General features: G+C 44.8%; 1 protein-coding gene across 6 annotated transcripts in view; it reads left to right on the forward strand.

Annotated features, from left to right (window-relative positions):
• The first annotated feature begins 8,047 nt into the window (after positions 1-8,047).
• LOC308463968 (ras GTPase-activating protein 4-like) overlaps positions 8,048-15,115 on the forward strand; it is a 46,613-nt gene continuing 39,545 nt past the window's right edge. For 3 of the 6 annotated variants that reach the window (XM_080982894.1, XM_080982893.1, XM_080982897.1), the window contains exon 1: positions 8,049-8,317. In XM_080982894.1, the coding sequence (XP_080839020.1) occupies positions 8,253-8,317 (65 nt within the window). In that variant the 5' untranslated portion in view covers positions 8,049-8,252. Of the gene's footprint in view, positions 8,318-8,465; positions 8,505-15,115 lie in introns of those variants that run through there. The other 3 variants (XM_080982892.1, XM_080982895.1, XM_080982896.1) reach the window with 3 other exon arrangements.

The following is a 15,115-nucleotide window of genomic DNA, read 5'->3' on the forward strand; positions in this document are numbered from 1 at the left end:
TCAATTATTATTTGAATGTTTTAAATAGCTGTTTTAGCTGTTTTTACTGATAATTAAAAAAAAAAAAAACTGCTATGAGGTGTGTTGTTTTTAAAGTCCAGCAACATATACATTTTATGAAATAAAATTTAAAATGTCTGTGTATGATGGAATTCCATCTGCTGGAGCGAAGATGGGATTGGGGTGAATGCCAAAAGCCTTGCAGATGGCAAGTGTCGTATTGAGAGAAATCCCCTCGTGTCGGTGTTTCCATCTGGGGCACAAAAGTCCATTGACTTCCACGTCATCCGATGACCAGAATTTTAAAAATAGAAAGAAAAACAGCTAAAAATAGCGCTGGGATGATCTTGGCAGCAGAGCAGTGCTCGAAAAGAAAAACACCCTGCGATGTGCCCACTTTCAGCTGAAACATTCAGACCCACGAAAGCTTTCGTGGCGCTGGCACAGAAGGATGGAGGCTTATTTCCCCGTGACCCTTCCTCTAGTTTTGTTTTGTTTTTCCAAATCCTGCACATTCCTCTCTGCTCTTCCTGGTCCCCCTGGATTAGTTCCTTGCAGTGCCAAAAACACAGGGCGAGGTGGGAACCATCACTTTCTAAGTGTGCCTTTCCCTCCATCTTAATCCTCTAAAAGCCATGCCTTCGCCTGGCATCTGCAGCAGGGCTTAGCTAAGGCTGCTTCCCCACAGCCTTACACTGTTTCCTCGCAAGCAGGACCTGAGCACAAGAGCCTTCTCCCCTCCTGCGGTTTCCAGCAACTGGTATTCAGAAGTATGGCTGCCTCCAACTGCTGAGACAGAGCAGAGCCATCCTGGCTAGTAGCCATCGACAGCCGTCTCTTTTATGAATCTGTGTAATCCTCTTCTAAAGCCATTTAGGTTGGGGACCGTGACTGCCTCCTGTGGCAGGGAGTTCCATAGTTTAACTGTGGGCTGCCTGAATAAGTACATGGTACCTCAGGTTACAGACGCTTCAGGTGACAGACTCCGCTAACCCAGAAATAGTACCTTGGGTTAAGAACTTTGCTTCAGGATGAGAAGAGAAATCGCACGGTGGTAGCAGGAGGCCCCATTAGCTAAAGTGGTATCTCAGGTTAAGAACAGTTTCAGGTTAAGAACGGACCTCCAGAACGAATTAAGTTCTTAACCCGAGGTACCACTGTACTTCATTTTCTCTGTTCTGAATCTCCCAACATGACGCTTCATTGGTTGCCTGCAGGTTCTAGTGTTAGGAGGGAAGAAACACTTTTCTCTCTCCGCTTTCTCCATGCCATGTATGATTTTATAAACTTCTATCCCGTCTATTTTTTAATTTATTATTTATTAAATTTGTATACCGCCCTTCAGACGTCGATCTCAGGGCAGTTCACAGCCTCTTAACTTGCTTTTTAAACTAAGATATCCCCAAACGCTGCCATCTTTCCTCAGAAGGGAGTGGCTCCATCCATCTGATCATTTGGGCGGATCTTTTCTGACTCTACAATATCCTTTTTGAGCTGAAGTGACCGGAACGGCACATGGTATTCAAATTGCAGTCGTACCATAGATTTGCTTTATTTTCAATTCCTTTCTTAATGATCCCTGGCATGGAATTTGCCATTTTCAGGGGCGCTGCAACCTGGGTTAACAGAACAGAATTTTATTATTATTGTCACAGACCAGTTCTGGGTCACTTACAATATCAGGACAATCATGAAACACAACAGGAATACATTGAATTGCAATCGGGTATGACAGAGACAATTCAGATATAGCGGCAGTTAAAAATATATATTAAATCTTGATCACCAAAATATAACCTAAAATTATCTTTTAAAACCTTAATCATTTTGGTAGTGCAGCTTGTTCTCTATGTCCCATAAAAGATAAAGGGACCCCTGACCATTAGGTCCAGTCGTGGCCGACTCTGGGGTTGCAGCGCTCATCTCGCTTTATTGGCCAAGAGAGCCGGCGTACAGCTTCTGGGTCATGTGGCCAGCATGACTAAGCTGCTTCTGGCAAACCAGAGCAGCGCACGGAAACACCATTTACCTTCCCGCTGGAGCGGTACCTTTTTGCTTTATTTTCAATTCCTTTCTTAATGATTCCTGGCATGGAATTTGCCTGGGCTGACATCTTCACCAAGGCAGGCGAAAGAACTAGGAAATGTTTTCTGGCCTTTCCACCCCCTCTCCAACACAACACAACACACAACACGGACTTGTAGTGCAAGGCACTAACAGGCCAGAGGCAGCAACAGGAGGAGGGGAGGAAAAACCAAAAGCTTGTGTGAGGGAAGAGGCAAGTGGGATGGATCTGAAAATAGGCAGTGAGTCTAAACAAAGCAGCATGCCATATTCCTAGGGGGCTCTCACTTAATCATCCTGGCATTCAATCAGTGCCCTGAGCTGCTGATGGGCTCTGAGGGAAGAAGAAGAGCTGCTGATTTTACAAATACCTGCTGCCTTCTGCCTTGCAGAACTGCAATAATAATAATAATAATAATAATAATAATAATAATAATTTTATTATTTATACCCTGCCCATCTGGGTGAGTTTCCCTAGCCACTCTGGGCGGCTCGCAATTGAGTGTTAAAAACAATACAGCATTAAATATTAAAAACTTCCCTAAACTTCCCTATGCAAACTTTACTTAAGTGGGACCTTGCTAGCTTATACTAAAAGTCCACCTGGCCCAGCATTTATATTTCTGGGAAGCCCACCGAAATGGTGTGTCTCAGGGGTGGGGAACCTCTAGTCCAGGGTTTCCCAAACTTGGGTCTCCAGCTGTTTTTGGACTACAACTCCCATCCTCCCTAGCTAGCAAGACCAGGGCTCAGGAAATGATGGGAATTGTAGTCCGAAAACAGCTGGAGACCCAGGTTTGGGAAACCCTGCTCTAGTCCATGAACCAGACTTGGCCTTCTAGGGGTTCAAATTGGGCCTGGGAGGCTGTTTTCCCCAAACCATGCCCAATTGCCTCATACATTGAGATACACAACCAGATGCCTGAAAGACAGCTCTGTGTTCAATGTTAATTGGGTGTAATTAATTGGGTGTGGCTAAAGGGCACTGAAATGCATTACACGGTTATTTTTTTTAGCTACCAGCAGGTGGAGCTGTTGCTCCTCATGACTTAGTTATAAGGCATGTTCTCTGGAAAGGAACTGTGGTCCTGCTCTGGGTGGGCCAAAAGGATTAAGAATTTTGATGCTGGATTGTGGATCTAAAGGTCCCTGCCATGTACCATAACAAATTCATATGTACTACAATATTTCCAATCTTTGTTATTCGAAAATGCTGATTGTGTAAATAAGAAGCCTGAGTAGCGTTGCTGCTGGACAGGATTATGCTAATAAATGAATTTTAACACTAGGCAGATGCAGTTTTGAGCAGTGGGTTGACATGTGTTTTGACAGCTGAAAATGCCAATTTTAGCATATGCAGTCCAGGCGCAACACTTTGGTAACAGACTCTAGACAGGGAGGCTCTAGCTGTCCCGGGTGACCAGATGCAGAAGGGAGGGGCTGTGGCTCAGTAGCAGAGAGGCAGCAGCTTCCCGGCTTGATATCTCTGGAAGCTAAAAGGATCACAAAGCAGGGCTGGGGAAGACCTGTCTTAGCATGAGAACAGATGCTAGTCCCAGGAACAGGCAGATCAGGACCTGTTATTTTGGGCAGAGACGCCTGTGCCATAGTAGTCCATCTTCTTGTAACTTCCAGATTTGATTACTGCAACATGCTCTACATGTGGGGCTGCCCTTGTAGACACCTTGGAAACGTCAACTGTCCCAAAATGTGTTTTCCTTTTTGTAAATCAACCTAAGAATAAAATAAGATGGAATCAGGATTAAGGGGTTTTTCTCGGGACATGTGTTGTGTGTCCCACTGATGTGGTGGTTTTGGTACTCGTCCTTCTTCTGGTGGGAAATGGGGGATTGGGGAGGAGGGCCAGCTGGCGAGGAGTGAGAAATGTCCCTGTTTTCATCTGAGGAATGTTGGAGGGTAGGGCATGGCATGGAGAAAGCGGAGAGAGAAAAGTGTTTTTTTCCCTCCTAACACTAGAACCTGCAGACAACCAATGAAGCTTCATGTTGGGAGATTCATGACAGAGAAAATGAAGTACAGTGGTACCTCGGGTTAAGAACTTAATTCGTTCTGGAGGTCCGTTCTTAACCTGAAACTGTTCTTAACCTGAAGCACCCCTTTAGCTAATGGGGCCTCCCGCTGCCGCCGTGCCGCCGGAGCACGATTTCTGTTCTCATCCTGAAGCAAAGTTCTTACCCTGAGGTACTATTTCTGGGTTAGCGGAGTCTGTAACCTGAAGCGTATGTAACCCGAGGTACCACTGTACAGGTTTGGGCAAATGCTGAAAACACATCTTTTTATCCTGATATTTGATCCCTGCGCTCTGTGTTTTCAGGACCTACTCCATTATCTGTGATTGTGATCTGTTTTAGCTTTTAATTTTAAGTTGTTGTAACCAGTGCTTTTTTTCTGGTGGGGACGCAGGCGTACGCATACCCCTAAACATTTTGAGGGCCAGTATTTCAATTTGAGTAGGAAAATGAGAGTACCCCTAAACTTTTTTTTTTATAGAAAAAAAGCACTGGTTGTAACCCACCATGACACCTGCTGGTGAAAGGCAGTTTAATCTTCTTCTTCTTCTTCATCACCATCTAATAATAATAATAATAATAATACTTCCTGTCTGCGGATGATTTGCAACTAGTCATTAAGGATGTCTGATTGCAAAGGGGAAGAGCACATGCTTCTGACTGCAAGTTCCTGCAAGTTCAGCATCTCCATGTAGGAGTTAGGTTCCTGTCTGAAACTGGAGAAATTACTTTAATTATTGGACTTTTGTTCCCATCAACCTTAGCCAGCACATCCAATAGTCAGGGTGATGTGAATTGTAGTCCATAAAATCTGGAGGGCATCATGTTGTCTGGTGTAAGTAATTAGCTCACCCTTTGAGAAAGTCCTGATCTGGTTCTCTGGATTGTGTCCCAGCTCTTTACTTAAAGGTGCCAACATGCCAAGAAAGGAAGACGCTTCCTGATTCTTCAAAGAGGTGCATAGAAAAGGGAACTTTCAGTCCTTCGCGGCATTTTTTTCCACCAGCTTGCAGCTGAAATTTCCCCGCTGTGGTCAGTAAGTAGAACACCACCTGTCTGCTTTTGAGAAGCTCCCTTAGCCAAATTGAACCACTGTCTGGCCCAAGTCAGTATCATATGTTCCAAGTCTGTCCACACCTCTCGGTTGCAAAATCTCCATCGTGGTTTTACTAGAGCTCCTAAGATCTGCCACCAATGTAAGCAAGGGGGCAAAATGGTTTCCCATGCAGCCACAGCAGGAAACCCACATGACCATGTTTCAAAAAGCAGTTTGCTGGTTGGCATATTTCACTGAAATTTGTTTGTTTTCATAAACTTTATGCACCGCTTGATTGTAAAGAACCTCAGGTTTACAGAAGGAATAAAACGGTGAAATTACTGTCAAAAACAATTATTTGAAACATTTTTAAAACCTCTGATGAACTTTAAAACACATGTCAAGTTTCTGCATTTCTGGGTAGGCTTGCCTAAGCAAAGATGCTTTTAGCAGAGGCCAAAAAAGAGTAAGGGGAAGACGTCTGCCTGCTGTCAATAGGCAGGGAGTTCCACAGTGTACTAAAAGATTGATTTCTTACAAACTCAGAATGAATATTATGTGGCACATGTAACTGTGCCAGTTTCACAGATTGAAGCAGTCAGGTGGGCATATATGAGGTAAGGTGATCTTGAAATTAAACACATGCTCTTGCTTTCTCTCCATTTGGGTACATGTTGTGTTAAGTTGTGGGTGAACATATCAGACGACACAGCGATTCTTCAAACAGCTCTTGTTTATTCACAAGCCAGAACAGAACTGAACTGAAGGGTTTAGCCAGCCTGCTTATATAGAGCTCCACTACAACGCAACAGTAACCACTTTCTGTAACTATCCAATCACTGAACGTCACTTTCAATTCCTTATTTGTATATGTGGACCTGAGTGAAAATTATCTACAGTATCCCCCTGCTGGCCCAGGGTGAGAACTTCAGTACATAACATATTGTCACCTGTATGCTCTTAAATCAGGAATGGAAAACCTCTGGCCCTACACGTGTTGGCAGACTTACTTTTAAATTAACAGCCTGTGCAGGTGCTGATTTTAAACTCCCAGGTATGTTTGTTTAAACTTATAAAAGTAGTGGGTTGTATCCAACTATGTTCAACCCAGAGTGGTTTCACTGAAACTGATCTGCTGTAAATTTGTTATGCCCATTAACTTCAATGGGTTAATCTGAGTAGAAACGCCATGTACAACCTTTTGTTTTTTATTCATGATTGAAGGGTATCCAAACAAGGAAGTGTTTTATTGTAAACACGCCTGGCACAGTTTGGCACAATTGCCTTGATCAAGAGCTTATTCGCATATTTCTCTGCAAACTTGATCAAGAAATCTCTGTTGCAAGAGAGGTTTTTTGATTGCGTTTGCAAATAAATATGTGAATTAGCCTTTGGTAAAGGCCATTGTGCCATCTTTGAGACGTGTTGCTCTTTCTTGTACCATGCCTGGTTTTTTGTTTGTGTGTGTGTTTCCTTTTCAATTCGTGAACATTTCCAGAGAGGTAGCCTCCAATGAGTGGTCCATGAAAAATAATGCCACATTTGCACTAACCAGGCAGTGAGTGAATGGGTACTAAATGTTAGCAAATTTAAACTGTTCGGCTTCATGATGATTTGACATTGTATTGCACTGTTTAATTGAATATTATTATTATTATGTTGTTGTTGGCTGCTTGAAAACTTCCCTGGAATGGAAATGTGAGCGAGTTATGAAAAACACAATGCCTGCTGCTGTGAAATAAGTTTGTAATCCTCCTTATCCCGGTTCCCCAGCAGTTCTCTGAGGCTTCTGTCTTTTCCAAAGGTGTCTGTTCTTTTGCTAAGGAAACAGCTCTACAAGGAGAATCCTCCCTTCATGAGGCTGAGTTGTTAATAATGAAATGACAGATGGCTTTTATCTATAAGGGACATTCCTTCTACCCCGCTCTTAATCCCGGGATTCTCTTTGTGGGCAGCTGAATGGTAAGAGGCCCTGCATTGTAAAAAATATCCATTAAGCATTGCAAGTGAAGCCCAAATCCACCAAGGGCTACTCTTCACCTGACTGAATGTGTACTAAACGTTAGCAAATCCATTTAAATAATGCAGATAGAGTCGAGAATTTTTATTTTTCAAAAACTCAGCTCCCAGTTTGAAAGGCTGGGTGCGGTGGAGAACATAAAAGAGAGCCTGCTGGATCAAGCCAACCGCATTGTGTTCTCAGAGATGCCTATGGAAAGACTGAAAGCAGAACCTGAATGTAGCAGCAATCTCCTCTCCCCACCTGCGACTGGTTTTCAGAAACACAGAACATAATAATCGTGGGTGGTTCTTGGTTGCTGCTGATAAACCTTCCATAATCCTCTTTTAAAGCCGTCCACGTTGGCGGCAGTCACTGCCTCCTGCCGGAGGGAGTTCCATAGTTTAACTGTCCTGCTTGAAGAAGACTTTTATTTTCCCTTCGGCTTCGCTGGATGTCCCTGCGCTCTAGTATTATGAGAGGAAGGAGAAATAAAACACTTCTTATCTTTTCTGCACGCTGTGAATAATTTGGCTGCTTTTACTTGCGCTTTCTGCAAACGAAAAAGCCCCCAAATGCCGCGATCTTTCCTCAAAAGGGCTGTTGCTCTTTTCCCGTGATCATGTTTTGGTTGCCCTGTTCCTTGCTACACTGTTCCTTTTTGGGGGGAGGGGGAGAAAGATGCGTAGTCGGGATTCAATGCGAGCCCCCGCAGGTTGCACCGAAAATCCAACCTCGGAGCTAATTTTCAAAAGCGGACTTGGGAGAGTTAAAGAGCTCCTGTTGACAGCTGGCAAGCCGGCGGGCCAATCCTAGCTGGAGCTGCTTTGCTGGCCACGCCCCCGTCTTTTCCATTGCGCTCGCTGATTGGCGGAGCGATGGAAACCCGGGCAGGCGCGCGCCCTTCCTATGCTCCATATATAGAGAGAAGCGTAGGGTTCAATAGAAATGTGAGTCTTTTTTTCTGGGGTTTTTTCTCCTTCTTCGTTCGATCGGATTTGCAGTCTGGATTTGCGATTTTCCTCTAGTGCTCTGCTAGACGCAGGACGTCAGCCAGCACCGGTTGGTTGTGAAAAGCCCGAACTGATTTCTTTTTCCTACTTCCCATTATTTTGGCTTAATAATGGCCAAAAGGAGCTCTTTGTTCATTCGAATAGTGGAAGGGAAAAATCTACCAGCCAAAGACATGTGAGTAAAACAAGCAAGCAAGCTAAGCTTTCCTTCCTCATTATCCACCGCTTGTGATTGTTGTTGTTGTTATTTGATCTGTTATTTATCAAACCCCAGTTCTTTGTTGCTGACGAAGCCAGTGGCGGTGTGTTTGTGATCCTCTGTGTGCTTTACTTAGAAGTTCCACTGATCGCAATGTTTTTTGGTAAGTGTGTGCAAGATTGTAGGCGTCGAGCTGCATCCAACTGAAACCTACTCGGAGTAGACCCACTGACTAGACCTATGTATGTCCATTAATTCCAGTGTTCTGTGAGTATGACTAATGCTGGATACGGCCCCTTCCCTCTTGCAGATCAACACCATACACTTAAAGCATATCTGTTGCACATTCAAAGCGCATAACATTCCCCAGTGGGTTTTGGGAGCTGTAATTTGTTAAGGGCGCTGGGAATTGTAGCTCAGGGAGGGGGCAGCTACAGTTCTCCGGATTCTTTGGAGGAATCCATGTGCTTTAAATGTGTGTTGAATTTGCTGTAAATGTATTGTGTGGGTCTGCCCTTTGCCTCTCTATTGTATGTTAAGACTTTTGTAGCTTTTAAAAAATAATAATTGTGAAATAAGTTTCTCTTTCTCAGTTGGTCAGCTGGTGTTTAAAAACATATTGTAGAAGCTTTCCTGCTTCCTCTTTTGGGGCTGAAAAGCAAAATCTGTACACTCTGATTCTAGGGACAGGGTTTGTTTTTTCCCCTCCTGAAAAATCTAGCTTTGCCTTCCCCAGTCTGGTGCCTTCCCAACGTTGTGTCACCCAAAACATCTGGAAGGTACCTGGTATGTGACGGCAGATCTAGCCTGAGGAAGCTTACTTATTACCATTTAATTAAAACACAAGCTTGATTGTCAGCCCCTAGCCAACACCTTGTCCTCATTTCAAGCGTGTTAATTTCTTTCCTGTGAGACCAAAAAACGCCACTAACTGCATGTTTTCCTATTCTGTAACAATAAGAAATCAATTTTGAGGAAGAGGTACATCCTATCTCCCACAAACACAGTTGTATTCCCACACCCACTCCACCCTGTCTGCCAAGCCAGCCTCATCTTACATGGCCAAATATATTCATAACATTCTTATTTATTTTTTATTTGCTGTCTGACACTGAATTGTTATAGATTCCGGAGGGGTGGTTGTATCAGTCAGCGGCAGCAAAACTGGCAATGAGTCCGTGGCTCTGTTGAATGGCTCATCATGGCATAAGCTTCTTCTGCCTGATGATGCCACATACAGAGTTATTACAGGCACGTTTCTGAAGCAATTCCCAGTCTCTGCATGAAAGTTGGGTTTAAGACGTAAACTCCATTGGCATGACAAAAGGACAGCACAACATTCAATGCACCTAAAAATAGCAAAATGGCCTGATCGCTGTTAAAACGTATTTTCCTCCCTCGCTCTCTCTTTCTCAAATCGGGGCTTAAATTGTGCCAGATTTCATGCCAAAGCTTAGGCTCTGGAATCTGTTTCGACACTGGAGCTAAGAGCCGCTGTCACCTCTCTTTGGAAATCCTTAATCCAGCACTGTGCAGGATAAACATGATTCTGATGAAATGAGAGTGGAGAAGAAATAGGAAGCAGATAAAAAAATCTGCCTGGCCATAGGGGGACAAACACTGCAAACTCTTAATTGATTTGTATTATAGCAAGATCCCCATTTGCCCATCGCTTTGAAATCTACCCTGAAATGTTTTTTGTGGTTTTTTTTTGTCCTTTCCCAGGGATCTTTCCAATGTATTCCTCTGCAGGAAAATTATTGCATTGGGTCTGGCTTGCCAGGATGTTGTAGAAAATATAGGCGTTCTGTTAAATGACAGGAGTAAAAGGTAAAGGGACCCCTGACCATTAGGTCCAGTTGTGTCCGACTCTGGGGTTGCAGCGCTCATCTCGCTTTATTGGCCGAGGGAGCCAGCGTACAGCTTCCGGGTCATGTGGCCAGCATGACTAAGCTGCTTCTGGCAAACCAGAGCAGCGCACGGAAATGCCGTTTACCTTTCCGCTGGAGCGGTACCTATTTATCTACTTGCACTTTGACGTGCTTTCGAACTGCTAGGTTGGCAGGAGCAGGGACCGAACAACGGGAGCTCACCCCGTTGCGGGGATTCAAACTGCAGACCTTCTGATCGGCAAGCCCTAGGCTCTGTGGTTTAACCCACAGCGCCACCTGCGACAGGAGTAGAAATTTTAAAAACGAAAACAGTTTTTAATACCAAGGGCAGAATAAAGTTGCTTCACTTTATTCCTGCAACAATCCTGTGAAGTATGTTAGCAGGACCTGTTAACTTAATATCTTTGCAGGAGCCTTATTGAAAGCGTCCTGGGTCCCAGGTGCTTTCGCCTGCCCTTCTGACGTGCTTGCCTCACTTGGAACGACTGCCCAATGGTTTAAAAAAACCCCTTTAGAATCAAAATGGAAATGGGCTTCACAAAGAAATCATCCTCACTGACCGCTGTTGGACTAGTAAAGAACTTGGCAAGAGTGCTTCTGAGAGTACAAAGGACTTAATGTATCTCTTTTGATCATTTCTCAGTTCTGTTTAGAGCAGTTCTGTAAGATGGGCATGGATTACCCCCAAAGTTCAGGTTTTGGCAAGTAGGGGGCAGAAAGATGAAGGGCTGCCTAAGACCTGCTATTCCTTGCATGGCTATTCAGCAGAGAGCTTGCTGTTCAACAAGGCGAGCCTATTTTTAGGATTTCAGTGATTTACAGCAAAGTTCTGAAGTAAGGTCTTGAATGTGAAGTCTTCTTAAAAACTCCCAGAAAGCAGGTTCCTGATGCATATAGTTAGTGCTTTTTTTCTGGGGGGGACGCAGACCCCTAAACATTTTGTGACTATGTTTGGCCTCATTGAGGGACAGTATTTCAATATGAGTAGGAAAATGAGAGTACCCCTAAACATTTTTTTTAAGAAAAAAAGCACATGTACATAAACTGTATGTGGGTAAAATTTGCATGTATAACCATGCACAAGTTATGCGCAAGAGAACCCTGCTTTTTGAAGTGTCTCCAGTCACGCACAGAATTTGTTTGCACAAAGTCTTCATGCTCTACGTGTAAAGGGGGGGGTAGTGTGCACTAGGCCTCTGCTTTCTCTGTGTGCAATATGTATACATCATGCACATACAACTCTCAATGTGCACCCCATCATTTGATGGTATTTTTGTCACATACATTTAAAGCACTGGTCACCACTTTAAGCTGTCATTTCTTCCCCCAAAGAATTATGGGAGCTGTAGTTTATTAACGGTACTGAGAGCTATTAGGAGACCCATATACAGTGGTACCTCGGGTTACAGATGCTTCAGGTTACAGACTCCGCTAACCCAGAAATAGTACCTCGGGTTAAGAACTTTGCTTCAGGATGAGAACAGAAATCGCGTGGTGCAGCGGCAGCGGGAGGCCCCATTAGCTAAAGTGGTACCTCAGGTTAAGAACAATTTCAGGTTAAGAATGGACCTCCAGAATGAATTCTTAACGTGAGGTACCACTGTATTCCCCTCCCATAGCTACAATGCCGGAGTGGTTTAACAGCCCGTTCTTTGCAGGAACCTCCAAAACTTGTTGCTCTGTAAGAGTGAATAGAGTCCTCATAGACATGAATTATGTGAATGTGGGCTGGTGCTTTATGGAAGGCCTTGGGGCAATCTCAGGGTGGAGAAGCTAAATCTTCTAAAGAAAGCACTGCAATACAATTAAAAAAACTCTATGCAGATATTTGCAAGGACAGTATGGAGAGGAACAAGAAAGGCAATATCCTTTGATGCAAACTTTCTGAAATCTCTGAACTTAAACTCCCTTCTGAGAAAGAGTTGTCGTTTCCTTTGCTTGCGAGCTTGGCTTGCAATTATAATGTGGTTTTGATCCAAAACAAAATGGGTTACTTCCTATACCTTAAGAGGCAGGTGGTTGGTGCAGAATGTCTTCCCCTTCACAATTGCAGCCAGCTCTTAAGTGCGCTTGCCTCCAAGGTGGCCTAGATTTGCTGACAACATTGTGCTAGAAAGTAGAAGCCTGTTTAAACCTTTCCTTATCATACTGATCTTCACCCAAGTGAAGGGAAACATTGTAGGGGGGACCCTGCAGTTTGAGGAAATGGCTTCTCCTCCCTCCACCTTAACAGAGACTTGGGCCACATTCACACTATATATTTAAACCATTATCATACCAGTCATGGCGTTCCCCAAAGAATCTGGGGAGGGTCTGAGAGCTGTTAGGAGACCCCCAACCCCACATTTAAAGGGGATGGGGAAGGCCAGATAACATGGGGGTTGGGGAGGATGTTGTGTGGATGCCCCTACATTAATGGGAGGGAGAGAGGCAGGTGCAAAACTACAGCGTTTTCTTTGTGTGTGGACAAGCCCAGATTTCTCATGTGCAAGGTCTTTGGTTGCGGCACATAGTCTGGCAATCACTTATTTAGATCCTTCTGTTATTGTGTGTCTCTTGAACCCTTTTTCTGGCTGCTTCCCTTCGCCGTGCTCCCCCGGTATCAGGAGCAGCTGATGAAATAAGAAAGAAGTCGAAAGGGTAGGAGGACTCCCTTCTCTCCTCTCTCAGCTTCTCCCCCCCCCCCCCCAGTTCATGAATGCCCCGGGTCAACTCCCTCCATTGTAGTCTTCTGTGACAGCTGAAAAGGCTAGTCCATTAATATATTAAAATGAGAACTTTTCTCTGGAAATGTCATGGTGCCCTGTGAACTGGATGAGAGCCCAGGCAATCCCCAGCTATTTTTGGGGCCCTTCCCAGCTACACTAAGCTTTTTCTTCTTCTCTGCCCTCTATTACTGTGTGTTGGGCCGAGGCCTACAGAGCTTAGATAGTGGAGACATAGGGAGCCAGTATTTACATTCAAGAAGGGCAGAGCGGTACAGCCTTTCCAGGAGGGTACCACTTCAGACTTTTAGGGGTGTGTGATTGATAATATTGCATTTATATCCCACCCTTTCCTCCAAGGTGGCATAGAATTGTAGAGTTGGAAGGGACCCCGCTGCAATGCGGGAATCTCAGCTAAAGTATCCATGACAGATGGCCATCCAACCTCTACTGGAAAACCTCCAAGGAAGGAGAGTCCACCACCTTCCGAGGGAGTCCGTTCCACTGTCAGACACCTCTTACTGCCAGAAAGTTCTTCCTGATGTTTAGTCTGAAGCTCCTTTCTTGTAACTTGAATCCCCTGGATCGAGTCCTACACGTTTGAGCAGGAAAAAAACAAGCTTGCTCCATATTCCATGTGGCAGCCCTTTGAGATATTTGAAGGTGGTGTACACGGTTCTCCTCCTGCTCCTTTAATCCCCACAACAGCCCTGTGAGGTAGGTTAAGCTGAGAGGCAGCGACTGGCCTCCAAGGTCCCCCAGTGAGCTTCATGGCTGAGCCCCGCTCTCTCCCAGGTGCTAGTCTGACATGCTAACTCAGGCATAGGCAAACTCTGGCCCTCCAGATGTTTGAGACTACAATTCCCATCATCTCTGACCACTGGTCCTGTTAGCTAGGGATGATGGGAATTGTAGTCCCAAACATCTGGAGGGCCAGAGTTTCCCTATGCCTGTGCTAACTACTATACCACACTGGCTCCCTTGGGCCAGGGAGGCGGGGGGAATCCATTTTGGAGCTTAGGAAGTTCGTCTCTGGTACCAAAAAGGGTGCAGCTTCCCTCCCCAAAGCAAATAGATGGCTTTCCTTCAGGATCACAACAGGAGAAGGGAAAGGTTCAATTCTGCCCCACTCCACCCCCCTGCACTTGTTCTGACCCTGTTACTTATTGGGATTCCTCTGCCAACATACAGTTATGCTTTAAAAACAACCTCCTCGCCCTCTCAGTGGTGGCTGGTATCTAGGTAGGACGGAAGGCAGAGTCACCTCTGATTGGTTGTAAGCAAGAAGTCAGACAGGTGGGAGCTGGTTGAGGGCAGGCCAAGGTTGGCGGGACAGTGCCTTACTTGCCATCATTGACCAGCCTTCGCTACATGTGCCGTTAGATGCATCTTGTGTGGAAACCACTCTATGCTCAGTCAGTTGAGCATGAGACATAATCTCAGGTTCGTGGGTTTGAGCCCCACATTGGGCAAACGATTCCTGCATTGCAGGGGGTTGGACTACTAAATGAGGCTTGTGGTCCCTTCCGATTCTATGAGGCTAGAATTGGATTTGCAGCAACTGTGAGCCCCATTTGGAAGATGGAGGGAGCTAAAGATGCAAGGAGGGGCCTGCTGAGGGAGGGGAAGATGGGAAATCATGGTGACAAATCACTCTTGGTATATTTATGTGGCCATCTAACTTATTTTAAAAAATTAAACTGCAGTTATGCACCTAATACTCTTGAAATGTTATAGTCGGCTTACAGCTAGTCCTAATAGAAATAGATTGCAGCCTCAGGAGAGATGCACTTTGACAGCCCTTACTCAAGACAACAAATACATGCATGCAGTCCTGGTCTGTGGCCTTCATTCTTTCATGACTGCCATGTTTACAAAACAAAACCTCAGAAGGTTGAAGTGTGATGGTGATGATGATGATGATGATTGATTGATTGATTACCTGCCCTTCACCGTAAGATCCCAGGGTGAGTTACAGCAATTTAAGGTAAAGGTAAAGGGAACCCTGACCATTAGGTCCAGTCGTGACCGACTCTGGGGTTGCGGCGCTCATCTCGCTTTATTGGCCGAGGGAGCCGGCGTACAGCTTCCGGGTCATGTGGCCAGCATGATTAAGCTGCTTCTGGCAAACCAGAGCAGCGCACAGAAATGCCGTTTACCTTTCCGCTGGAGCGGTA

The sequence above is a fragment of the Podarcis pityusensis genome, assembly GCF_964106645.2.
Source record: "Podarcis pityusensis genome assembly, chromosome: 15".
Classification (NCBI taxonomy): Eukaryota; Metazoa; Chordata; class Lepidosauria; order Squamata; family Lacertidae; genus Podarcis; species Podarcis pityusensis.